A 24561-nucleotide genomic window follows, 5' to 3' on the forward strand; every position below is an offset into this window, starting at 1 on the left:
GTTGTTAAACAACATTATGGTGCTTTTCTGCCTTCAAATAGCAGTTTACAGGCCGATCTAATAAACACTAACTTTCAACAGGGTGAATGGTGTCTATCCTTCTCGCATAGAGCGCCCTGGTCGGCTGCTTTTAGCAACATGTAACTTGGCCAGTGGCCGCAGTTCTCTGGCAAGAAGTTCATACGGCTTTACAGAACTACGTCACACACCAGCCTTAAGCTAAGAGGAAGCCCGTTAGGGAAAGTAATAAGTGGACGGCAGACTGTACAGCCCTGCAGATGTTATTCTCATATAGGTGGTACCATTATCCGTATCATCATTGTCCCATGTTTAGAAGCCTTCCCAGATGCTGAAAGTCATCTCACCCCAGCTATGTCTGAGACTTACATACAAATAAATAAATAAATAAATATGCAATGCATTTGTTGTCAAGTCGTCCTCTTCTATGTAGCCATTTAGCAATGGCCATGAATGCACATGCAAATAGTTTGCTAACAATGGGCCTCATAGAAGTAAAACTATTTACATAGAAATGTTCATTTAGTTTTGCTCGTATCCACTATTTGTTCTTATTTTGTTTGTACTCACTGATATTTGGGATTCACCAATGTTCTCTAATGTAAGTGAAAACTTTATGAGTGGTCCAGAGTACTCAAGATAAGATAAAAACATCTCATTTTCACAGGCCAAAAATGTATGCCCAGCACAAGGAAAAATAAGTCTTATATTTGAGAAACATTATCATATAATCAAAGTTAGATCATGTTTTAGTGTAATGATAATGACTAGATTATTAAATTTCAGGGCAAAAGAAATACTATATGGTGCACTGATCCTAGTTATTGTAATTTCTGTTACTATGTGTTCCACTGTGTGGGCAGTGCTGGAATGTAACTAAATACATTTATTCATGTACGTACTGTACTTAAATACAAATCTGAGAAACTTTAATGTTACTCGAGTATTTTAATCTCATGCCACTGTCCACTTGTATTCCACTACACTTCAGAGGAAAATATTTGACTTTTTACTCCTCTACTATTATTAGATAACTACTGTATAAATTAAGATGTCTGCACACAAACCATATGGAAATTTACAGATGCAGCTAAAAATGTGTGTTTTACCACAGTGGTGTTGCATTCAGAGACCTTCAGTGGACGCCAAAGCGCTAGAAACCAAATTGCTACAAAATGCAGCTTGAAACGTGGACCTCTTTCTTTACACTCTGTAAAGAAATCAATATGTTTGGCATTTTCTACGGAAGCATGGGAAGAAAATCAGCTCTCTATACTAGTAACACAGCATGACTAATTGATTTATAAATGGTCATTCTGTGGGTCCCCTCCCTGAGCTACCACCTTATTGTGGTGGAGGGGTTTGCGTGTCCCAGTGATCTTAGGAGCTCAGTTGTCGGGGGCTTTATGCCCCTGGTAGGGTCACCCATGGCAAACAGGTCCTAGGGGAGGGACCAGACAAAGTGTAGCTCAACAGACCCCTTACGATGAAAAAGAAGAATGGTTCAGAGTTTCCCTCGCCTGGACGCGGGCCCCCACCCCCCCCCCCCCCGGAGCCAGCCCTGGAGGTGGGGCTCAATGGCGAGTGCTGGTTGGTGGCCGGGCCTTTACCCATGGGCACAGCCCAAAGAGGCGATGTGGGACCTCCTTCCCATGGGCTCAACACCCGTAGGAGGGGCCAAAGGGGTCAGGTGCTGTGTGAGTTGGGCGGCAGCCGAGGGCGGGGACCTTGGTGGTCCGATCCTCAGCTGTAGAAGCTAGCTCTGGGGATGTGGAATGTCACCTCTCTGGTGGGGAAGAAGCCTGAGCTGGTGCGCGAGGTTAAGAAGTTCCGACTAGATATAGTCGACCTCACCTCGACACATAGCATGGGCTCTGGAACCAGTCTTCTCAAGATGGGTTGGACTCTCTTCCACTCTGGAGTTGCCATTGGTGAGAGGCGCCAGACAGGGGTGGCAATACTTATTGCACCCTGGCTCGGTGCCTGTACGTTGGAGTTTACCTTGGTGAATGAGAGGGTAGCCTCCCTCCGCCTTCGGGTGGGGGGACGGATCCTGACCGTTGTTTGTGCCTACGGTCCAAACAGCAGTTCAGAGTATCCGCCCTTTTTGGAGTCCTTAGAGGGGGTGCTGGAGAGTGCTGCTTCTGGGGACACCCTCATTCTGTTAGGGGACTTCAACGCTCATGTTGGCATTGACAGTGAGACCTGGAGGGGCGTGATAGGGAGGAATGGCCCCCCCGATCTGAACCCGAGTAGTGTTTTGTTATTGGACTTCTGTGCTCACCACAGATTGTCCATAACAAACACCATGTTCAAGCATAAGGGTGTCCATACGCGCACTTGGCATCAGGACACCCTTGGCCGCAGTTTAATGATCAACTTTGTAGTTGTATCGTCAGACTTGTGGGACCAGGGGAGGCGGGGGACATTGAGTCCGAGTGGGCCATGTTCCGTGCCTCCATTGCTGAGGTGGTCAACTGGTGCTGTGGCCGTAAGGTGGTCGGTGCCTGTTGGGGCGGCAACACCCGAACCAGCTGGTGGACACCGGTGGTAAGGGATGCCGTCAAGCTGAAGGAGTCCTATCGGGCCTTCTTGACCTGTGGGACTCCGACAGGCCAAGTGGAATGCAGCTATGGCAGTCGCCGAGGCGAAAACACGGGCATGGGAGGAGTTCGGTGAGGCCATGGAAGAACGACTTCTGGACAACTTCGAAGATGTTCTGGACCACCATTCGGCATCTCAGGAGGGGAAAGCAGTGCTCTGTCAACACTGTGTATTGTGGGGACGTGGTGCTGCTGACCTAGACTCGGGACGTTGTGGATTGGTGGAAGGAATACTTCGAAGACCTCCTCAATCCCACGACACGCCTTCCGGTGAGGAAGCAGGGCCTGGGGACTCAGGGGTGGGCTCCTCCATCTCTGGGGCTGAGGTTGCTGAGGTGGTCAAAAAGCTCCTCGGTGGCAGGGCCCCGGGGGTGGATGAGGTCCGCCCTGAGTTCCTTAAGGCCCTGGATGTTGTGGGGCTATCGTGGCTGGACTCTGCAACATTGCGTGGACATTGGGGGCAGTGCCTCTGGACTGGCAGACCGGGCTGGTGGTCCCTCTTTTTAAGAAGGGGGACCGGAGGGTGTGTTCCAACTACAGGTGATCACACTCCTCAGCCTCCCTGGTAAGGTCTTTTGGGGGTACTAGAGAGGAGGGTCTGCCAGACAGTCGAACCCCGGATTCAGCAGGGGCAATGCAGTTTTCGCCCCAGTCTGGTGGAACTGTGGACCAGCTCTGGACCATGGGAGTTTGCCCAACCAGTCCACATGTGCTTTGTGGACTTGGAGAAGGCATTCGACTGTGTCCCTTGGGGAGTCCTGTGGGGGGTTCTCCGGGAATATGGGGTTTCGGACCCCCTGACACAGGCTGTCCATTCCCTGTATGACTGGTGCCAGAGCTTGGTTCGCATTGCCGGCGGGAAGTCAGACTCATTTCCGGTGAGGGTTGGACACCGCCAGGGCTGCCCTTTGTCACCAATTCTGTTCATAATTTTTATGGACAGAATATCTAGGCGCAGCCAGGGTGTTGAGGGGGTCCAGTTTGGTGACCTCAGGATTGGGTCCCTGCTTTTAGCAGATGATGTGGTCCTGTTGGCTTCATCAGGCCGTGACCTCCAGCTCTCACTGGATCAGTTCGCACACGAGTGTGAAGCGGCCGGGATGAGAATCAGCACCTCCAAATCCGAGGCCATGGTTCTCAGCCAGAAAAGGGTGGAGTGCCCCTTCCAGAGCGGGGATGAGATCCTGCCCCAAGTGGAGGAGTTTAAGTACCTCGGGGTCTTGTTCACGAGTGAGGGAAGGATGGAACGGGAGATTGACAGGTGGATCGGTGCAGCGCCTGCATTAATGCGGACTCTGCACTGATCTGTCGTGGTGAAGACGGAGCTGAGCCGAAAGGCAAAGCTCTCGATTTACCGGTCGATCTTCTTTCCTACCCTCACCTATGGTCGCGGGCTTTGGGTAGTGACCAAAAGAACAAGATCATGGGTACAAGCGGCCAAAATGAGCTTCCGCCGTAGGGTGGCTGGGCTTTCCCTTAGAGATTGGGTGAGAAGCTTGGTCATCCGGGAGGAGCTCAGAGTAGAGCCACTGCTCCTCCGCATTGTGAAGAGCCAGGGTGAGGTGGCCTGGTCATCTAATTAGGATGCCTCCGGGACACCTCCCTGGTGAGGTGTTCAGGGCACGTCCCACTGGTAGGAGACCCCGGGGAAGAGCTGGACGAAGTGGCCGAGGAAAGGGAAGTCTGTGCTTCCCTGCTTAGACCGTTGCCCCCGTGACCCGACTCCGGATAAGTGGAAGAAAATGGATGGATGGCATTCTATGGGTGAAGTAAGCTTCAGGTACCTCAGCATCAGTCTGGACAATAAACTGAGCTTTTATCATTACACCACAGACATCCAGAAACACCACCAATAAAGACTCTGCCATCTGCCAACTCAGTGCGCTCTCATCAGACCCCATCTCCTGCTCTTTCTGTATCTAAGCATCATTGAATCCATCTTCCTGTTCTGTGCCAACTGCTATTTCACCTCACTCACTGTCACCAACATAATCAAGCTCCTGACATTCCCAAGCATCTCCTCTAAAAGAATGGGTGTGTATTGAGGACATGAAGGTGCATGTGTTTAGGTGCACACCTGCCTGCAGCTGATAAAGAAGAGAAAGGAGAGTTCACACCAGAGAGTTATTTAATTAATGATTATTAGAACTATTCTTATTTATACAGAATATAAATAATGAGTCATAATACTGTATATACTTATCAATGAGTGTAATGCTACTACTACTGCTGTGATGACTACTACTAATACCACTACTACTACTACTACTACTACTACGATTTATAATAATAATAATAATAATAATAATAATAATAAAAAACAACTTAACATAATTTCCTTGACAATTGTCATGTCAAGGAAATTATGTTAAGTTGTTTTTTTTGTCTTGTGCCTATGTTGTCTTGTGATTTCCTGTTTTATTTTGAAATCCTAACTCTCCTCTCGTTTCAGGTCACCTACTTCCTCCTCCCTTTGTGTGTTTTCCCGCCAGTGTGATTGTCTCCACCTGTTTCCCCTTACCTTGTGTGTTATATAGTCTGCGTCTCCCTTTGTCCTGTGCCAGTTCGTCTTGTCTCGTCTGTCAGAGAACCAGCGTCATACTTATGCCCAAGTCAAGTTTTTGTTGTTCCTCGCTCTATTGCATTGTTCAGGTTTGAAACCTATTTTCATTTGATACTTTGTTGAACTCTAGTTTTTTCATGTACCTCATTAGAGAGAATTTCTGTTGATACTTTGTGTCCTCTTCTGAGAGATTTTTTTTGTTGTTACTTTTCCTCTTCGGAGTGATTTTGAGTTTTGCTTCTGCCTTTGTGAAGACTTTGCTGCTGCCTTTAAAAATAAAGTGTTTTTTGACTTTTTGATACCTGGTGTCGTGCATTTGGGTTCAATTCCAGTTCCGTCTTGTCACAGATGGTAAAAACTAATTTTCTCCATCAAGGACAATAAAGGATAACACATCTAATGTGAGGTATTCCTTTAACAGTGATGTCAATGCAGTCTGAAACAATGTCATGCTGGTTAAAAAACAACACCAAAGGAAGTGAAACTGTGTCATGCATCACTCCTGTTCCGTTTTGTATGAGGAAATCATTTATTCATATGAAACAAAAAATACGAAATGCTGATTTTTTTTTTATATTACACATTCACCAAACATCACAAAAATGCTCAATTCAGCATGTCAGCAGCGTGTATTCACTAAGAATGAAATGAGTCATTTTCATCTGCCATGAGAAAATATTCAAAGAGGAAAACATACATGCAGGAAATTATATAGAGCAAAAGCATCATTAATGCTCTGAAATGCTTGTATGGCGAACATACCATTGTTGCAGAGACGGAGATACAGTCAACATCAGCAGCGAAGAGTTGACTGAGGAAGTGATCACATCCTCTGGTGGTTTTTCTGTTCCACTACTCAGACGTAACCACTGTGAGTGATAATATAATAACACACATGCACACATCATTATGTGCAGCTATACAGCAGTAACATCATTAGTAAAGTCAGCTTTGTGCCGCTTTGAGTGTCTAATGACAGAACTAGGTGATACAACACATACACTCATTTAATGATGCTCATATGCTGCATTAGTGCATGCACAGTGTGTGCAGTCTAACAGCAGCACACAGTGGTCAAGTGATGAGGGTGACACATTTCCTGTTTCAGCCCACACAAACGAGGAAAACAAGTCAATTGAGGCACTTAAGACCCACATAAATCTATGACTTGCCACTCACTGTTGTTGCTTTTAGTTGTGTTGTTTGCCAGCTGTCCTCCTGTGTCATACTTTATATCTTTAATTCGGTTTTAGGTTTTCACGAGTTTCCCTTTATACAGCAGGTGGACTTATTGTATTAAAAAAATCTGGTTTTATGTAAATATGGATCAAACATTCGTGTTCCCACTATGATGAATCTTCACAGCTTTGGTGATCTCTTAACTTCTCCATCCACTATCATCATCAGGTCAGAATTTAACTTTGTACAGTACTTTGGATTATGATCAAATTCATGGGCCTCAGCCCACAGTTGAACTTAAAGCGGGGGCGTCCAAACTTTTTTGAATGGGGGCCAGATTAGATCATACGAAAATACATGGGGGCCAGCTGCTACTCCCATCATGTGAGTTTATAAGATAAATTCTTCAATAAATAATTTTTCAAAAATAGCCATCCAAATTAGATAAGCACAACAGTTTCATCTGCCACTCAAAAAGTATTCCACTTTCCACCATTAGAAAGTGTTAGTATTGTAATTCTGGACATTTAGGCCATTGCCACCTTGGTTTTATGGAGCCAGAAGTGACCACATTAGGAGGCAAACGAGGAGCTGTGAAGGAGCAAGAAGAGGATCTGAGTCACAGACTGTAGCGACTGGTAGAGACAACAAGAGACCGTCACTCTGGCCTTTAATGTGTTCAACTTTAAGTGTCAACAATAACTTATAAAAAGAAAAAAACAACGTTTGTAATGAATGTTAAAATTAGAGACCATTATCGAGACCAAAAGCATTTTTGTACCAGGCTGTAAGCATGTTTATTTCTGCTGTAAAGTTGAGCATTTGAACATGAGGGTCTCGGGGGATTGACTGTTTTGGAGCCAGTCTCATGTGGCCATCAGAGGAACTGCAGGTTTTGGTGTTTTTTTTTGATGGCTGCATTTCTCAGTTTCAGAGATTGCCACTTCAGGGCAACTGAATTGGCTTGAACAAAACAATCACTTCTATGCATTTCTCGCACTTCTCCTGTTGTGGTCCTGAGCAGTGTCCCCTCCGCGTCAATTACACTATTATTTCTCTGATTTTGCCTGAACTGTCCTTAAATGCTTTCCAACCCATTCCTTGATAGATACAATCCATGCGGCTGTGGCTCAGAGGTAGTACGGGTCGTCTTCGAATTGGAAGGTCCCCGGAATGTGACAATGTAATATGACAAGCACTTTGAGTGGTTCATAAGACTAGAAAAGTGCTATACAAGTACAGTCCATTTACGATGGCTGATTTATGATGGCTGCGTGGCTTTTGGCATCAGGATATTACACCGGAATCACCGTCAAAGCGGCAGTTTTTGAACACTTTGGAATGAGAATGGGCCAGGCATACTGGGCATTTGCCCAGTGAGCTGATGTGCCCCTTTGGCCAGCACCATAAATTGTAAAAATAATGTGCGTAGTCTCCATGACATCATGCATGTGTATCTGTAGAGCCTTTTTAAAGCTCATTGGGAGTTTATAATAAAAACTAGATACCGGATGGCAAGATGGCACCTATTCATTCCAGTGGAGTTGCTTGCCTGCAACATATGCAAATCATTTCAGTATAGTTTGTTTTAGTAATCATTATGCTGCTTTGCACAATTCCCTGTGAAATGCTGGCGTAATGTCTTAAAGTTTGGTCAGGAGTGTTTTTACCGGGAGTAGCAGGCCTATCAGTAACATAACGTTAAACCTGTTAAATCGAGGTACGTGGCTGAAGGATGACAATCACACCACTGAGTGGCCTACAAAAATATAATTTTGTCTTTATTTTGTAAATCACAAGATTTAAAACAAGTCCTGGGTTGAGGCTGGCAATTGCCGAGCAGCGCCAGGCATCAGGGCTGAAACTAAGCTAGAGGCGCCATGTCACCGTTCAGAAATAGCAAGTTGGGATCCTTAACGCAGAATGAAAAGAGGAGGCAGCTGGGTGATGAGTGATTTAAAAAAAAAATTACAAAGAAAGTAGACTTAATGCAAGAGTCAAAAAACTGGCAGACAACAAATCCATCAGAGGACGAAGAACATCAAAAACAATAAACACAGAAAACAGGCAAGACCTCTGAGTCAGAGAAAAATGACAAACTGACAAAAGAAAAAACACAGGTATAAAAAAATAAGACATTGACATTAATCCACATTTATCTAGAAATGAGCTGTTGTGACATCCCAATGAGCGAGCATGCCAACTATGATATTTCTGTTTGTTTCATTACATAATTTGAGGAGTACTTGTTTCCTGGAGCCATAGTCACAAACATTACATAAATCCTCTCAGAGAGCTCCTAACTCAGCCTAAACATTTCTAAAAAGGAGTCCTAGCCTAAGAGTGATTTAGGAAAATTCTCAGAGCAACTCTGGGCAAGGAAGAGACAGACACTTATCCTTAGTGAGGAGGTGTGGTTGACCCTGTTGCTAGGTATTATGCATTCTTTTAACAGGTGTGATTGGTTGTCATAGACATGCTCTTGTGTGAGCCTGCAAGGTGTGGACAGCCAGTGGAAATTAAATGAATTGTGAAAGCTGCATTTGTGTGATCACACTGCTGTACTGTTACATTTTTACATTTGCCAAATATCTTAGTGTTGTAATCGATTTATTTCTGGTGTTATATTGTTACTGCGCTGGGTGAGAGATGTGAGTGCATCTCTAATCTGACTGACCACAAACATTTTCCTGCACCACACTGTCATTCACTCTTTGTCTTCCTGCCACTTTCTCATCTGTATAAGAAACTTAAACTAAACTAAACTAAACTAAACTAAACTAAACTAAACTACACTACACTAAACTAAACTTAAATTAAACCTCTCAGAAGCCCTCCTCCCTACCCCTAACAGTTTTTCACCTAAGGAGCTCTTTTAAGGGCTAAGATGCTTTGTGAATAACTTTGCCAGGGTCTCAAGGGGAAAATCTTAGAAAACGTCGTAATTCTAAGAATTTTTGGGGGAATTTTGTCACTGGGAGTATCTCTCTGTACTACGAAGCTTTGTGAATACAACTCCTGATCTACTGTCGTCTTGTCAGCAAAAGTCTTTATTTCAAATTGTCAACATACACAGTATCAAAAGAAAACATCAGCATCATTCTCATACAGATGAAACATTCAGAACACAAAATAATAAGTGATAGTGGAAACAACTCAGCGTTTTTTGAAGAAGGAATTTCAAAAAAGCCAACTATAATAATAGTTCGAGGTGCCTGCGGACTTATTAGACACATACAGTATGCACACATGATTGCAAGCATGTATGCATGCACACACACACACACACACACACACACACACACACACATATACATTGTAAATTGATGCAGAAAAAGCACATATTGAGGTTAGGGTTTACCCATAAAAATGAATATGGGAAATTAAGAGCCATATCCACAAGCAAACGCGGCACTGTGTGTAAGCGCACGGCCTATGTCTAATTTTGGAGGCGGATGTACAGTGTTTGCTGTGAGACGCTGCAGCCAACTGCAACACGTAGCCAGCTGTGGGCAACAAACTAAACTGATGCTTTCTGCAGCATATGTGATCTCTGCAGTTTTCATTATGAACCAATCTGTGTTCTGAAATATGGAGAAACCCAAAAAACTGGGAAAAGATCCACTTACTCAATCGCAAAAGGAGGGCAAATTGTGCACAGCTGCCAGACTTTGTGGGCCTGTTAGCCCCGGCATATAATCAGTGCAAATTGTTTTGTAGATAGGGAGCTAAAGTGGGGCAGATTGCCGGTATTAATTCTTCACAAATTATGGTGCTATTAGCAGCGCGGTCCATTTTTTGTGGATCTGGTCCTAAGAGTTTGATGCCCAAAATTTCTTAGCAGAGGGCCCCAGACCTGCTGCTTCAAAATGTTGAGAAAAAAGCGTACACTCTCTTATAATATAATATGTATGTAACTTATATTTGTGTGATGGATTGTGGTGGGCCACTCTGGGACAAAATGCCAGGGCTGATTTTAGTATCCCAGTCCGCCCCTGCTGACATTACCAGTGCAATCCCTGTAGGATCCACAAACTGGTCCAACCCTCACACAGACAATCCTGCAATGCTGAGAATCCTCATCACAGAGCAATCCTGCCATCATCTACAAAACATAGAACAGGAGGGGTGTCGTCAGCAGGCTCACTTGACCTGACTGAAGCCATCCTCATCATTTCATTGTCGGTCTCGTGATGGTCCTCCACGTAGCGGTGCAGCATGCTGTAGTAGTGGTCTTTGGTGCTGAACTTGTAGAGGGAGGAGATCTTTTCCCAGGCCTTGTTGGAAGGGGTAATGATGTTTTCAGGTGATTTCTGGGTAAAGAAGCTCTTGAGGTTCCTCTCGGCGAGCTCTCTGGCGTGTTTAGTGCTGTATGAATCAAACAGGCTGCTCTCCTCCTGAACATATGCTCTCCAGAACTTGAGCTGCAGGTAGCTGATGGGGGAGGTGCAGCGAGCCACACAGGTCAGCAGCAGGTTGGACAACATGACAGAGGCGATGATCAGCCAGCCCAGGATCTGTGCCCACACACAACATAGACCTCCAGTCAGATAGAACAGAGATATCACAGAGATACCTGTCACACATTAATGACATATGATTATGTTTATGAAATAATGTATAAAAAAAGTATACACTTTGACAGATATTGATTTTTTTTAGGGGGCTAAAATACAGTACATGTAGTTGCTGACATAGTACATTTCTGAGTTTCCATGTCGGACTCCAGGCTGCTTCTCTAAACTAGAGGTGTGTTGACTGACATCTACTGAGTGTTATACATTAACTATAGATAACTAACCCCTACAACCCCACTTCAGAAAATCCCAACCATCCCTTTAATGTCAGAGTTGAAGGAATCTCTAGCGATTTAGCTCCTCCACAGATTTTGGTTGGGGCTCACAGGATGGACCAATCACAGCCAACAATTTAATGAGCCGCTTTACAAGTACTGCACCCAAGGAACATACTACAGCACAGTGAGCACATCATTCACTTAAATGTTTAATAAGTGGCAAACAACTAACATTTGGACGCGCACTGCATATTCATCAGTCAAACAGTCTGAAACATTTAAATAACCTCCTACATAAAGAGACCAGTCTCTCATTGTATAATCAGAGTGGGAAGTACTCAGTCCATAGACCAATACAATGACAGCACTCAATCAAAAAGGAAGTGTTACATTGTAAAAAAAACCCAAAAAAAACAATCAAATATACGCAGCCAATCACAGGCTATAATAATACAGAATCACCTGAAATGAGTTATGGATCACATACAGCATGAGAGGCTCAGTTCTTCATTGAATCTTTGTGGCTAAACTCAGTTTAACCCTTTGAAACCTGAGAAAATTAGATTTTAAAAAAGAAACATAAAATTAAAAAAATTATAATAATTTTGAATCATGATTTTTCATGTTTAATTCTGAAAATTACTCTGAAAGTGCAGTGACCGCACAGATAGAAACCTGAGGGGGGAGCGGGAAGCCACACGGTAATTTTGGTGGGGGGATTGCTCACTGTGTGAACCAGTCTGTCCTTGAGTGAGAATTCAGCACAGACTGATTTCAGGGCAGCGTCGCTCCGTAAACTGTGCCAGTGTTTTTTATCATGTTCTTAATTTGTCCTCTGATGGTTGAGAGCTCAGTGGAGAGACAGAAGTGTGGTGTACATTAGAGCCCAATTGTATAGTGAAAAAAATTGCCATTAGTGATATGGCAACTGATATAGTGAATTTTTGAGCTGGAATAAAATAGATCATTACTATGTGGAGTGTGCACTGATTTTGCACCGATATGACTATGCAAAAGTACTCAACAGGCTGCTTTCTTAAACAAACAACTTTTATTGAACAATTTACTTATTTAACATTACATACAAAGAAAAATAAAGAATAAATAAAAGACAAAATAAACATCAGTACTGTATGTGTTCAGCATCAGTCTTCTCTGACCATTCATTTTTCTGCTTTCTATGGTCTGTAAAAAAAGTTTTCTTATCAGAAAATATATATGCTTATGCTTATATGCTCCAATATGTCTGTGAAAGGCTCATATCAACCAATAATAAAAGCCAACCAGACCACATGCTCAAAAAAGAATTTGTAGTTATGCCCTCAGTATTTACTGTATTTATTTATTTTACTATTGATGGGTTGACTGTATTAATGAATTGCCCTTCTGTGACTAATAAAGTATTCTGTGTTGTGGTCTGATATTTGGCTGTGTTTTGTTATGCGGGTGTCTGACTTTTCTCTCCCTGTCTTCACAGAGTGAGCACTGAGGGGCGGGGCGATCTCCTGGAGCACAGGGCGCCCGGCACACCTGCAGCTTGTTCTGCCCAAATTGGCTGGCTTTATAAGCCACGCTCCCTTTGTCTCCTGTGCTGGATGATTCCCCGGTGTTTCAGCGTCTCGCTCGTGCTTCCTGCGATCTCCTGCCTCTTGCCTTGTGTTCCGCTCCTGCCCTTTGTTAGTGATCGTAAGTTTTGGGTGCATCATCACCGTTTACTTTGTCGTTTTTAGATCTGCTGTTTTCTCCCATCTCGTTGTTGATTTTTAGTTCGCTCCTTTTGTTGTTACTTTTCCCTTCGGGTGATTTTTTGTTGATCCGTTTCTCGTATATTTGTTTCTGTGTGCCGCTTCCGGATTTGTAATAAAAGACTTGTTTGTTGATACTCTGCAACTGGGTCCTGGCGTTTGTGACTGACCGTAACAGAATCATGCGGCCAGAAAAATGGACCCGGCAGAGATAGACAATTTCAAGCGCGCACTCGCCACGCAAGCCGCTAAGGTAAACCACAACGAGACCTCCCTGGCGCGGATGATGGAACACATGCAGCAGCTCGGCTCCAACATCGGCCAACTAGGCAGTCAGATGGCCGCCCTGAAGGACCAGCTCGCTCCCTCTCCTGCAGCCACTGCTCAACATCCAGCTGAAAACCATCCGCCGGACCCAGCACCACAAGCACGCGAGCCGTACATCCCCATCCCTGCCAGGTATTCCGGAGATTTAGGGACATGTGCTCAATTTTTACATCAGTGCCAATTGGTTTTCAGTCAGTAACCCCACACGTACGCCACTCCTCAAGCCAAAATAGCTTTTGTAATGAGCTTGCTCACCGGCCAGGCGGCAGCCTGGTCCTTAGCTATTTCCTCTCAAAACCATGAGTTATTGAATGATTTTCACCAGTTCACAGCCGAAATGAGACGAATTTTCGACCACCCGTTTAAGGGCAGACAGGCCACAAGTCGACTACTCGATTTGCAACAAGGTAGCCTTACAGTGTCAGAGTTTGCAATCAAGTTCCCCATTTTAGCGGCAGAGAGTGGGTGGAATGATTCAGCGCTTCAGGCCGTTTTTCTTAAGGGGTTGTCCAGGGAAATAAAGGACGAATTGGCCGTTCGGGAGGAGTGTAATTCACTCAACTCCCTTATCGATCTGGCTATCCGTTTTGACAACAGGATGAGGGAAAGAGCTAGGGAACGGCAGGGGATGAGGGGGAGACGGCTCGCCACCGGCTCCCAACCCAGCTCCACCGACTCCATTCCGGGATTGCCTGGCACCTCCCAGTACACACACGAGCCACGACCACCACCCGCGGATGAGCCCATGCAACTGGGTTGGGCCCGTCTCACTCCAGCTGAACGACAACGCCGGATGCGGGACCAGTAGTGCCTCTACAGCGGACAGGGGGGCCACTTTGTTTCCCGTTGCTCAGAGGTGCCAAAAGACAGGGCTCACCGGTAGAAAAGAGGACTCTGGTGAGCCACATCTCTTCCTCTTCTGCTTCAAGAATTCAAGTACAAGGTATGATTCACGGACTCGAACACTCAGTCCCAGCCCAGGTGTTGGTTGACTCCGGTGCCGATGATAATTTTATTGATAGGGATTTTGTCAATGCTAACGACATCCCCATTTATGAACTGACCTCTCCCAAGGAGGTACACGCAGTAGATGGCAAGCTCATAGAACTGGTTACACACAAAACTGAACCATTAAAACTAGTGCTCTCCAGTAACCATCACAAGCACTTAGAACTGTATGTAATCTCTTCACCTCTGAACTCTGTCATTCTGGGTATCCCATGGCACAAGCTTCACAATCCCCACATCGATTGGTCCACTGCTACCATCCGCAACTGGAGTCTCCACTGCCACGCCCACTGCCTCCACTCTGCTCTGCCCGCCAGGTCGGCAGATTCCTCCCCAGCAGCTGAGGTAATAGATCTGACTGGTGTACCCCCCGGCTACCATGACCCCCAACAGGTTTTTAGTAAAACCTCAGCCACCTCACTACCCCCCCATAGACCATATGACTGTGCCACTGACCTCCTTACAGGGGCCCCTCTTCCCACTAAGAGACTGTATAATTTGTCCAAACCCGAGCGCGAGGCCATGGAAAAATAGATTAATGAGTCTGTGGCAGCCGGCCTCATTCGTCCCTCCTCCTCTCCTGTGGGGGCCGGCTTCTTCTTCGTAGAGAAAAAAGATAAATCCCTGCGACCATGCATTGACTACACTGGGTTAAATGAGATAACCGTAAAGAATAAATACCCACTCCCCCTGATTGACTCCGCCTTCAGCCCCTTACACTCCACCTGCGTCTTCTCAAAGCTAGACCTCAGGAACGCCTACCACCTCATCAGGATTAAGGAGGGGGATGAGTGGAAGACTGCTTTCAACACCCACTTAGGCCATTTTGAATACCTGGTGATGCCCTTTGGACTCACGAATGCCCCCACTGTTTTTCAATGCCTGGTGAATGATGTGTTGAGAGATCTGCTTAACAAAACTGTTTTTGTCTATTTGGACGATATTCTGATTTTCTCTAGCTCAATGGAGGAACATGTGACCCATGTTAGAGATGTCCTCAACAGGTTGATGGAAAACAAACTGTATGTCAAAGCCGAAAAGTGTGTATTTCATGTCTCATCTGTAAGTTTCCTGGGTTTTGTGGTAGAGAAGGGGCAATTACGGGCAGATCCCTCCAAGGTGGAGGCTGTCAAAGGATGGCCAACCCCCACCACCCGCAAGCAGTTGCAGCGTTTCTTGGGCTTTGCCAACTTCTACCGTAGGTTCATTAAAAACTACAGCCGCCTGGTGGCCCCTCTCACTCGCCTCACTTCATCAAAAATCAGATTTGCCTGGTCTCCTGTTGAACAATCAGCGTTTGAGAAGTTGAAAAACATGTTTGTTAACGCTCCCGTTCTTGTGCACCCAGATCCTGACCAGCAGTTTGTGGTCGAGGTTGATGCCTCGGATTCCGGGGTTGGGGCCGTCCTCTCCCAGCACCAACTCTCAGACAACAAGCTCCACCCCTGCGCCTTCTTCTCACGTCGCCTCACTTCCGCAGAGAGCAACTACGATGTGGGAAATCGGGAGCTCCTGGCGGTGGTCCTAGCGTTGCAGGAGTGGAAACACTGGCTGGAGGGGGCTGCTCAACCTTTCATCGTGTGGACCGATCATAAAAACCTTGCTTACCTCCGCACGGCCCGCTGCCTGAACTCCCGGCAGGCCCGCTGGGCCCTCTTCCTGGGCCGCTTCCGGTTCACCATCACCTACCATCCCGGGTCTTGGAATGTCAAGCCAGATGCACTCTCCCGTCAGTTCGCCTTGGAGGGAGGGGAGCCCGTTGTGGAGACCATCTTGGACCCTGAGTGTGTTCTGGGGGCAGTCCACTGGCGGGTAGAGCAGGAGGTTCAGGAAGCTCTGCGGGGGCAGGCAGTTCCACACGGGTGTCCGCCGGGTCGGTTGTTCATGCCACAGTCCGCCAGGTCATCAGTGCTCACCTGGGGGCAAACTTCAAGGATAGCCTGCCACCTGGGGGTCCACCGCACACTGGCTCTCATCCAGCAACGCTTCTGGTGGCCGTCCATGGCAGCGGACATTCGAGGTTTCGTCGCTGCGTGCACAGAGTGCGCACGCAACAAATCTTCACACCGACCCCCAGCTGGGCTCCTGCAACCCTTACCCATCCCTCCACGACCCTGGTCACATATCGCAGTGGATTTCGTCACTGGACTGCCCCCCTCCGAGGGTAACGACACTATCCTCACTGTGGTAGACCGATTCTCCAAGGCAGTTCATTTTGTCCCCCTCCCTAAACTCCCCACTGCCTTGGAGACTGCTAACCTATTGGTTACACATGTCTTCAGGTTGCATGGAATCCCCCAAAACATTGTGTCGGACCGCGGACCCCAGTTCACCTCTAAAGTGTGGAAGGCCTTCTGTCGGGCCTTGGGAACCACCTCCAGTCTCTCCTCAGGCTATCATCCCCAGTCGAACGGGCAAACTGAACGGGCCAATCAGAGTCTGGAATCCTCTCTTCGCTGTGTCGCCTTGCGCCTTCCATCCTCCTGGGCAACACACCTGCCTTGGGTAGAATACGCTCACAACTCCCTCATCAGCTCCGCCACCGGCCTATCTCCATTCATGATCAACACCGGCTACCAGCCCCCCTGTTTCCCAACCAGGAGTCCGACGCAGCAGTGCCCTCTGTTCACGCCCAGTTCTGCCGGGTCAGACGAGTGTGGCGCGAGACCCGGGCCGCCTTGGGGAGAACGGCCGAGCGCAACCGGCGCTTAGCCAACTGCCATCGGATTCCTGCACCCAACTACCAAGTGGGACAGCAAGTGTGGCTCTCCTCACGGGACCTTCCCCTCTAGACCGACTCCCGGAAACTATCCCCCAGGTACATCGGTCCATTTCCAGTGGAGAAGATCATAAACCCCAGTGCTGTCCGTCTCCGCCTCCCTGCCTCCCTGAATGTCCACCCGGTGTTCTGGATGTGCGCAGATGCGGTAGGGGCTACCAGTATCTGGTCGACTGGGAGGGGTACGGACCCGAGTAGCGCTCCTGGATCAGGCGCTCCCTCATCCTGGACCCACAGCTGCTGTGGGATTTCTACAGGAGGTTTCTGGGTAAGCCTGGTAGGACGTCGGGTGGCGTCCCTTGAGGGGGGGGTACTGTTGTGGTCTGATATTTGACTGTGTTTTGTTCTGCGAGTGTCTGACTTTCCTCTCCCTGTCCTGCAGAGTGAGCACCGAGGGGCGGGGCAATCTCCTGGAGCACAGGGCGCCCGGCACACCTGCAGCTTGTTCTGCCCAAATTGGCTGGCTTTATAAGCCACGCTCCCTTTGTCTCCTGTGCCAGATGATTCCCCAGTGTTTCAGCGTCTCGCTCGTGCTTCCTGCGATCTCCTGCCTCTTGCCTTGTGTTCCGCTCCTGCCCTTTGTTAGTGATCGTGAGTTTTGGGTGCATCATCACCGTTTACTTTGTCGTTTTTAGATCTGCTGTTTTTTCCCATCTTGTTGGTGATTTTTAGTTCACTCCTTTTGTTGTTACTTTTCCCTTCGGGTGATTTTTTGTTGATCCGTTTCTCGTATTTTTGTTTCTGTGTACTGCTTCCGGATTTGTAATAAAAGACTTGTTTGTTGATACTCTGCAACTGGGTCCTGGCGTTTGTGACTGACCGTAACATTCTGAATCTGAATATTGGTCAGGCTCTAGTGTAGATACACGCTCCAGTTTGACAAGGAGATGGGTTCCTTCCGTGCACACTGTCCTCTGATAAGCTGTCCCCATGTCACTGTTATCATAGCCTCTGTCCAGGAAGCGCTCAGTCATTTCTGCTCAAACTCTCCTCTGTGCTGCATTTTGTTTTCAGTGGCACAAACTGTCCTGTAGGAATGGTTTTGATAAGTTGTTGAGGAAAGAGAATGTTAGCTCTCAGGAGAGCGCTGCTGCTTCATGGTTTGTGGTAAATGGTGGTATCTAACCCCCCATGTTTGTTTTTGTAGATTGTCAGGACAAAAAACTTGACTGTCTTTGGATTGTACAACTGTGAAGCGCAGATACTGTGTGGTGGATTTGATGTTATCTACAAACTGGTTCAGCTCATCAGTAGTGCAAAAAACAGAATGTCATCAGTGTATCTTTTCCATACTGAAATCTTAGAGAGGAATGGTTTATTCCCTGAGATGTAAATAGTAAATGGATTGTACTTCTATAGCACTTTTCTAGTTTTATTGAGCACTCTCAAACTACCTTGTCACATTCACACACTGGTGGCCAAGGTTAATGCACAAGGTGCCACCTGCTACTTAGTAATCATTCACACGCACTCACATGATGCGGCATCGGGAGCAATTCGGGCTTCAGTATCTTGCCCAAGGATACTTCAACATGTTGCCGGAGGCATTGAACCGCTGACCTTCCGATTAGGGGACAACCCACTCAACCCTTGAGTCACAGTCGCCTCAATGAACTTATCCTCCCAAAATCTTATTAGTAAGCACACATATGACGTCACAAATCATCTCCCCATGCTCACACCTTGCATCCCAAGGTTATAAGCTCCTGAATATTGGGAATCATTATTTGATCATTTCTGTGAGTGTCAACAAGAATTCATGAGGAGGTAGCTCTGCAGCAGAGCATGTTTCCAAATAATATAACAGGTCAGTGCCTACATCATGAGGAATACAGGTGTACAGGCTTATAACATCACATGTTACAGGAATGTAATCTTTGCAACTCTTTGCAGAGTCCAACTGTTTTAAAATGTTTGTCGTGTCTCCAAGGTAGGAGAGGATGTTGTGAAGAAATTTCTTGAGAAAACAATCCAGATACCGTGACAGGGGTTCTGTGAGACAGTAGATGATGGATATATGATGATCAGTGACTTTCTTACTTTTGGAGCAGTTGAAAATTCTTCTTCTGTTTTTGTGATCCAATGTCCTGAGAGGCCTGCCTCCAAGACCTTATCTGTCTCAGCTTTAGATTCCTCCATGGGACCCAAAGCGCTTTCTCACTATTACATTCACACACACTCACACACTGATGGAACAGCCATCAGGAGCAATTTAGGGTTCAGTATCTTGCCCAACAACATGTTGAGCATGACCCACTCTACGTCTGAGCCACAGCCGCCCAGTGTCTATCAGCTGGGACCTAATGTTGTTATCATTTTTTTCTAGTCAAGTCAGTTTTATTTATAAAGCCCATAATCACAAATCACAGTTTGCCTCAGAGGGCTTTACAGCAAACAACATCCCTCTGTTTTCAGACCCTCACAGCAGATAAGGAAAAACTCCCCCCAAAAAAACCTTTAACAGAGTCAGCAACAGTCCATCAAAAACCAATATCTGTTCAGTTCATTATTACAATAGAGTGCTCTTTATCAGCCAAGTGAATAATCAACCACAAGACTTAATGAAGAACTGAAACTCTGATGCTGTTTGTGGTCCATAACTCATTTAAGAGATTTATCTATTATTATTGCCTGTGATAGGCCACATACTTTTTATTGTTGTTTTACAATGTCACACTTCACTTCCAATGTCAGCATTCCTCAGTCCCTCTGAAGTGTGGGTGACAAGCAGGCTATTATTTTTTCTTGCTTTAATCTATTTTAATTTACATCATCTGAGCAGGGCAGTGGACATCCAGCTTCTCTGTTCACAGCACATATCAGCTCAGTGTGTTACACTTTCACCTGTCCCTGCAAACAATGGCAGGTAGGAACTAATGTTACTTTGTCTCTCACTTTATGCTACAGGGATGTTAAATAGAAACTTAAAGGTGCACATAAAAATATACAAATAAAATAATAGTTCAACTTTCCACAGTATTCTGTTACACTTGAATAAGTATGGTGACTTAAGTAAGTAAAATATAATCTATACAGTAACTAAGGTTACAATATCACTGGTAGTACAGGCGGTTGGGACAAAAAGTGACAAAGCAACATTCCGATTAAGTTATGAACAAATTACAGTCCAACGCCACCTTCTCTACCCCTCTGTCTCTCTATACACACACACACACACACACACACACACACACACACACACACACACTCCTCAGACAGCGCTGCAGCATCGTCTCTGTCCTCAGTACTGACAGTCGTATCACTGCAATGAAGTTTGGCGTTCACATTCTGGAGAAGCACCTCCACTTTTTTTGAGTCCAGTACTCCAGCTTCTGCAGATTTCTTTAAAAACTTTTCTTCATCGCCAGTCTCTCTGATTGTACACACAGCACATGGCCTTTCTGGGGGATTTGCAGGGTGGTGACGTAGACGTAGACTTTTCTTAGGTACAAATATAAGGAAAAATATGGGAAGACACTGGTAAATGAGGTTATTTCATTTTTCAATGTGTACCATGACTGTTGGATGAAGACGCAGTGCACATGTTTTCTTTGGGTGCAGTCCTTGTGATATGGCTCACTAAGTATTTGCTGTCCCTTAAATGTCTCCAACTGACAACAAAACAAGAAGTAGTCAGGACTGTCAGGAAATGTCAACATGATGATGCTGAGTGTCTCTGTCCTTTGTGGTGAGTTTCCATGACTACATCGAGTGTTTGTTTTTTTCAGGCCTGAATTTGAAGCATGACTTCTACACACAAAACAGAAGTGCACACATTGTAAAGGTAAACATATCGCAGAGGTTCAGAAAATGTCTCAAACACCAGGGCATGTCAGATCAATCAAACAAATGAACATGAAAATGTTCACACAGAAACAAGCTCAAAAAGTGAATCTGAACTCACGTTACAAAACTCACACCACAGCCACCATCACAGTATTGTATAGTTGATGTCAGTTCTTTGGTTTCAACTTCTGTTCTTTTGTATTTAACTGGCAAGAGTTTTGGTGCAAATTTCAACTTTCACGTTCACAAGGTCTCCCATTTCTGCAAGCTCTTAGCAGTTCTGGCCCATGTTTACATTCACACATTTAATATTTGACATCATTTAGGCCACTTGATGCCCCATTGAGTCATTATATTACTTAAACTGTTTTATCAAAATCTAAAAGCTGCACATTTTTTTATGATTTTGAACTGATTTCACTTCATCAAATATATTTTTCTAAAACTGTCTTCCATCCCAGGGCCTACAGTGTGATTATGTAGAAAGGTAATGTCAGGTAAATTGAAAAATCGACTAAAATGGGACAAATAAGGTCTGGGCCTTTTTAAATATTAGCAGCCACTTGCCATCATATTTCCTTTATGAAAATAAAGCAAAGGACCATGACAAGTTTTAAAAATAACACTTAAGGTATTATTCAGAGTTCTGGGTATTTTTCTTGGTAATCTACCAAAAAGTGTGTCAGATCACCTGACTTCCCCCTGTAGACTATACACTACAGGCTGTAGTGTAGGATAAAAAAGCAGCTGGCCTTGTCAGCACAGTGTGCTGCTATTGAAGGAGCACTGACCTGAGACTGAGCTCTCACTGTGAGCAGGACATCCTCTCTGTCCTCCCTTGGGACATTGGTGATGCCTGTCCCGCAGGGAAACCTGTATAGCTGCTCCTGACACTTCACCCCGGATTCCTTTTTCCAACACAGATACTTGTTGTACGCGCTCACATTGGTCCCGGTCATCGCGCACTCGTAGTAGTTCCCGTTGAGCAGAGCCACCGCGATCCAGCTGGAGGGCGCCACCGCGGCGGTGCAGCTGATCTGGAAGAGTACGGTCCCGGCGGCGGCCAGCCTCCTCCAGCGGCACAGCGCGCCCCGCGGCCGGCACACACCCGTCAGTAGCTTCCACGTCTTCTTACTGAGGATGTAACCCAGCAGCAGCAGGGCCAGGGCGGGCACGAGCAGGAACACCATGCCGTAGACGAAGTTGAGATCATTGCAGGGACACTTGAAGACGGCAGAGGAGAAGACCTGTTCCCCCCCGGCTGTCAGCAGGGCAACCAGCCCGAAGCCCAGGTTCGTTTGGTGGTTTGCAATGTTCAAAACCGTCTTAAACTTATCCATGTCTGTGACTGCTGTGTGACAGACTGACACTGGCACTTTCACTTCCACCTTTTTATGGTTGTCGTCAGCTCGCACCCCCTGCACCCTCCGCAAACTAGCAGCACCCACAGGTGTCAGAGCGGGTCATGTTAAGTTCCGCTACATGAAGGAGGTGACATCACTGTGTGTGTGCAATATTAATGCTGAGACAGACACAATGCCCACACACACACACAAAACAACAACAACAACAACACACATCTGATGAGAGGAAATGATTGGCTGTCTCTGACTGAGATGTTTGGAGAGTTTTTGCCTTACAAAATCTGACAAGTTGATCATGCCTAAAACAATCTTGGAAACTGATTGCCTTGAAAATAATAATAATAATAATAAAATAATAATAATAATAATAATAATAATAATGCATCTTAATTTATCTGTACTTTGTATTTAATTGTATGCTTTACTTCAATTTTTTCCAACTTAAAACTGACATGTGAAATCACCTTGTTCTTTCCAAGTGCTATCAACTTGTTAAACCAAGTTGGTCTGACTTAACTTAACATTTCAAAGAGGATTTGGCCAAAGATGATGTTAGGAGATCTATGAGTTCTGTTTTGTTAAAAAGAAAATGCTAATATGATTGACTAGTTTGCAACCAGTAGAATACAAATATGTAGCACAGAAAACTTGGTATAGGTTACTGAAGTTGCTAAAACTAAATAAGATTGATTTAATTAAATTTGTTATTTTTAAGTTGCAGCAACTTTGCAAAATCAAGTATGTATAACTTTTTTGTATAAATTTTAAGTAAATTTAACAATTAGGAATAGAGTTGACATCATTTTAGACTAATTGTTATGTTTACTTATATTTTTTAAGGCAATCGATTTCCTAGATTTTTTTTTAAAAAAAGGTACATCAACTTGTCAGATTTTACAATGTGATGTGCATGCTGTCCTACACTGAACCACTGATGTTAACCCTCTCATGAGGGCTAGATTATGATTAATGAATGTAGAAAATAGAATTAAAAATCAAATCTGTAGGCTACAAATCTGAAATTAAAGTTTGTCCCGAGCGTAATTAATTTCCACTTCGTAGCCTGTAAGAGGGTTTACTCTCTGCTGCAGCCTGCAAGTGGCTTATCAAATGAAACACACCAATCTTCAAGATATTTTGCTATTGTTATACAAAGTTTGCAATTATAGCAGCAAAAAGTTTAGAAAAGCACACACACACACACACACACAAGATGCTGGACAAGAGATCATGCATCAGATCAACAAACAGAGTATACCTGACTGTGCTCCCATAAATATTTGATCTGGTGGTAATTCAATGAAATATTTATGGGAGCACAGTCCAGTGTTTGGACTCTGTCTCTTACAATTGTTGAAGGATACAGTAAATAACCATTTGATATGATTGCCATTACTGGGAGTGCATATGTGTTGAAGAAGTGGCATTCATACATGACCTAAGAGGTTGTTTGCATGTTAGACTGGTTTATTGACCAGTCTAAGGCCCAAGTTCTGGGAGAACAAAAGCCCAGCAGAGTGTCTGTACATCTGACAACATATCTGTTGTTCTGTAGCTATCAGCAATTTTATGAGTCGGTCACACCCCCGAATAGTGTCATCTGTTGAGATTCTGCTGCTGCTTTGCTGGCTCTGACAGGTGAAATGTCAGGCCCTGCCCCCATGTGCTCCCGGAGGTCTCATGCAGCTCATTTTGGATTGAGGAAATAGGCTGTCAGGTCTGTCAGATCTGGGTCTTATCCCTAAAAATCTTTTTTTTTTTTTTTTTGGCTTCTGAGGTGGAGTTTCAACATATTGGCAAAGCAGTCTTAAAATCTCTCCATGTCTCTGGTCTACATTAAACCCTTTGAAACACAAGCAAATTGGCTTTTTTCAGAGAATATCGGAAGAAGGTAATGAGCAAAATAGGAAGAAAGGACCCAGAAACAAGCAAGACATTAGTAAACAGTACACGCAAATTACCTGAAAATTAGCACATAAAAACCCAAACCCAAATAAACAAACAAACAACGAATGGGATAGTAAAAAAAAAACATTAATAAATAAAATAAATTAAAAATCAGCTTGAAAATTATTTTAATTCTTTAAAATAGTTTTAAATATATAATTATGATAATAATAAATATAGCCTAGTTCTCTGGAAATTTTTCCCAAGCTTTTTCAAAAAAAATATTTACTAAATCTAATAATTTCTTGCCTCAATAAAGCAAAACAAAAGTGATGTCACTGTTGGCTTTAAAGGCTTTATGTAGGAGAAATAAAACTTTTTGTGGCGTTACAGCCTGCCGAACCTCAGTAGAAGCAGTAGAGGTCCATGGCAGCGGGGGGCGCTGTGGGGATTTCACTAGCTGTTTGCAACCTGTCAGCCGAAGAAGAAGAGTGTGTTTAGAGCGGA

General features: G+C 44.9%; 1 protein-coding gene across 1 annotated transcript; it reads right to left on the reverse strand.

Moving 5' to 3' along the window:
* Window positions 1–8118: 8118 nt before the first annotated feature.
* Window positions 8119–22200, reverse strand: calhm6 (calcium homeostasis modulator family member 6). The gene is made up of 2 exons (XM_042489884.1): window positions 21595–22200; window positions 8119–10880 (listed from the first exon to the last, which is right to left on the reverse strand). Exons 1-2 carry the CDS (start codon window positions 22141–22143, stop codon window positions 10446–10448), a joined length of 984 nt encoding a protein of 327 aa, XP_042345818.1. The 5' UTR covers window positions 22144–22200; the 3' UTR covers window positions 8119–10445.
* Window positions 22201–24561: the final 2361 nt, after the last annotated feature.

This window comes from Plectropomus leopardus, chromosome 7 (genome assembly GCF_008729295.1).
Source record: "Plectropomus leopardus isolate mb chromosome 7, YSFRI_Pleo_2.0, whole genome shotgun sequence".
NCBI classification, from domain to species: Eukaryota; Metazoa; Chordata; class Actinopteri; order Perciformes; family Serranidae; genus Plectropomus; species Plectropomus leopardus.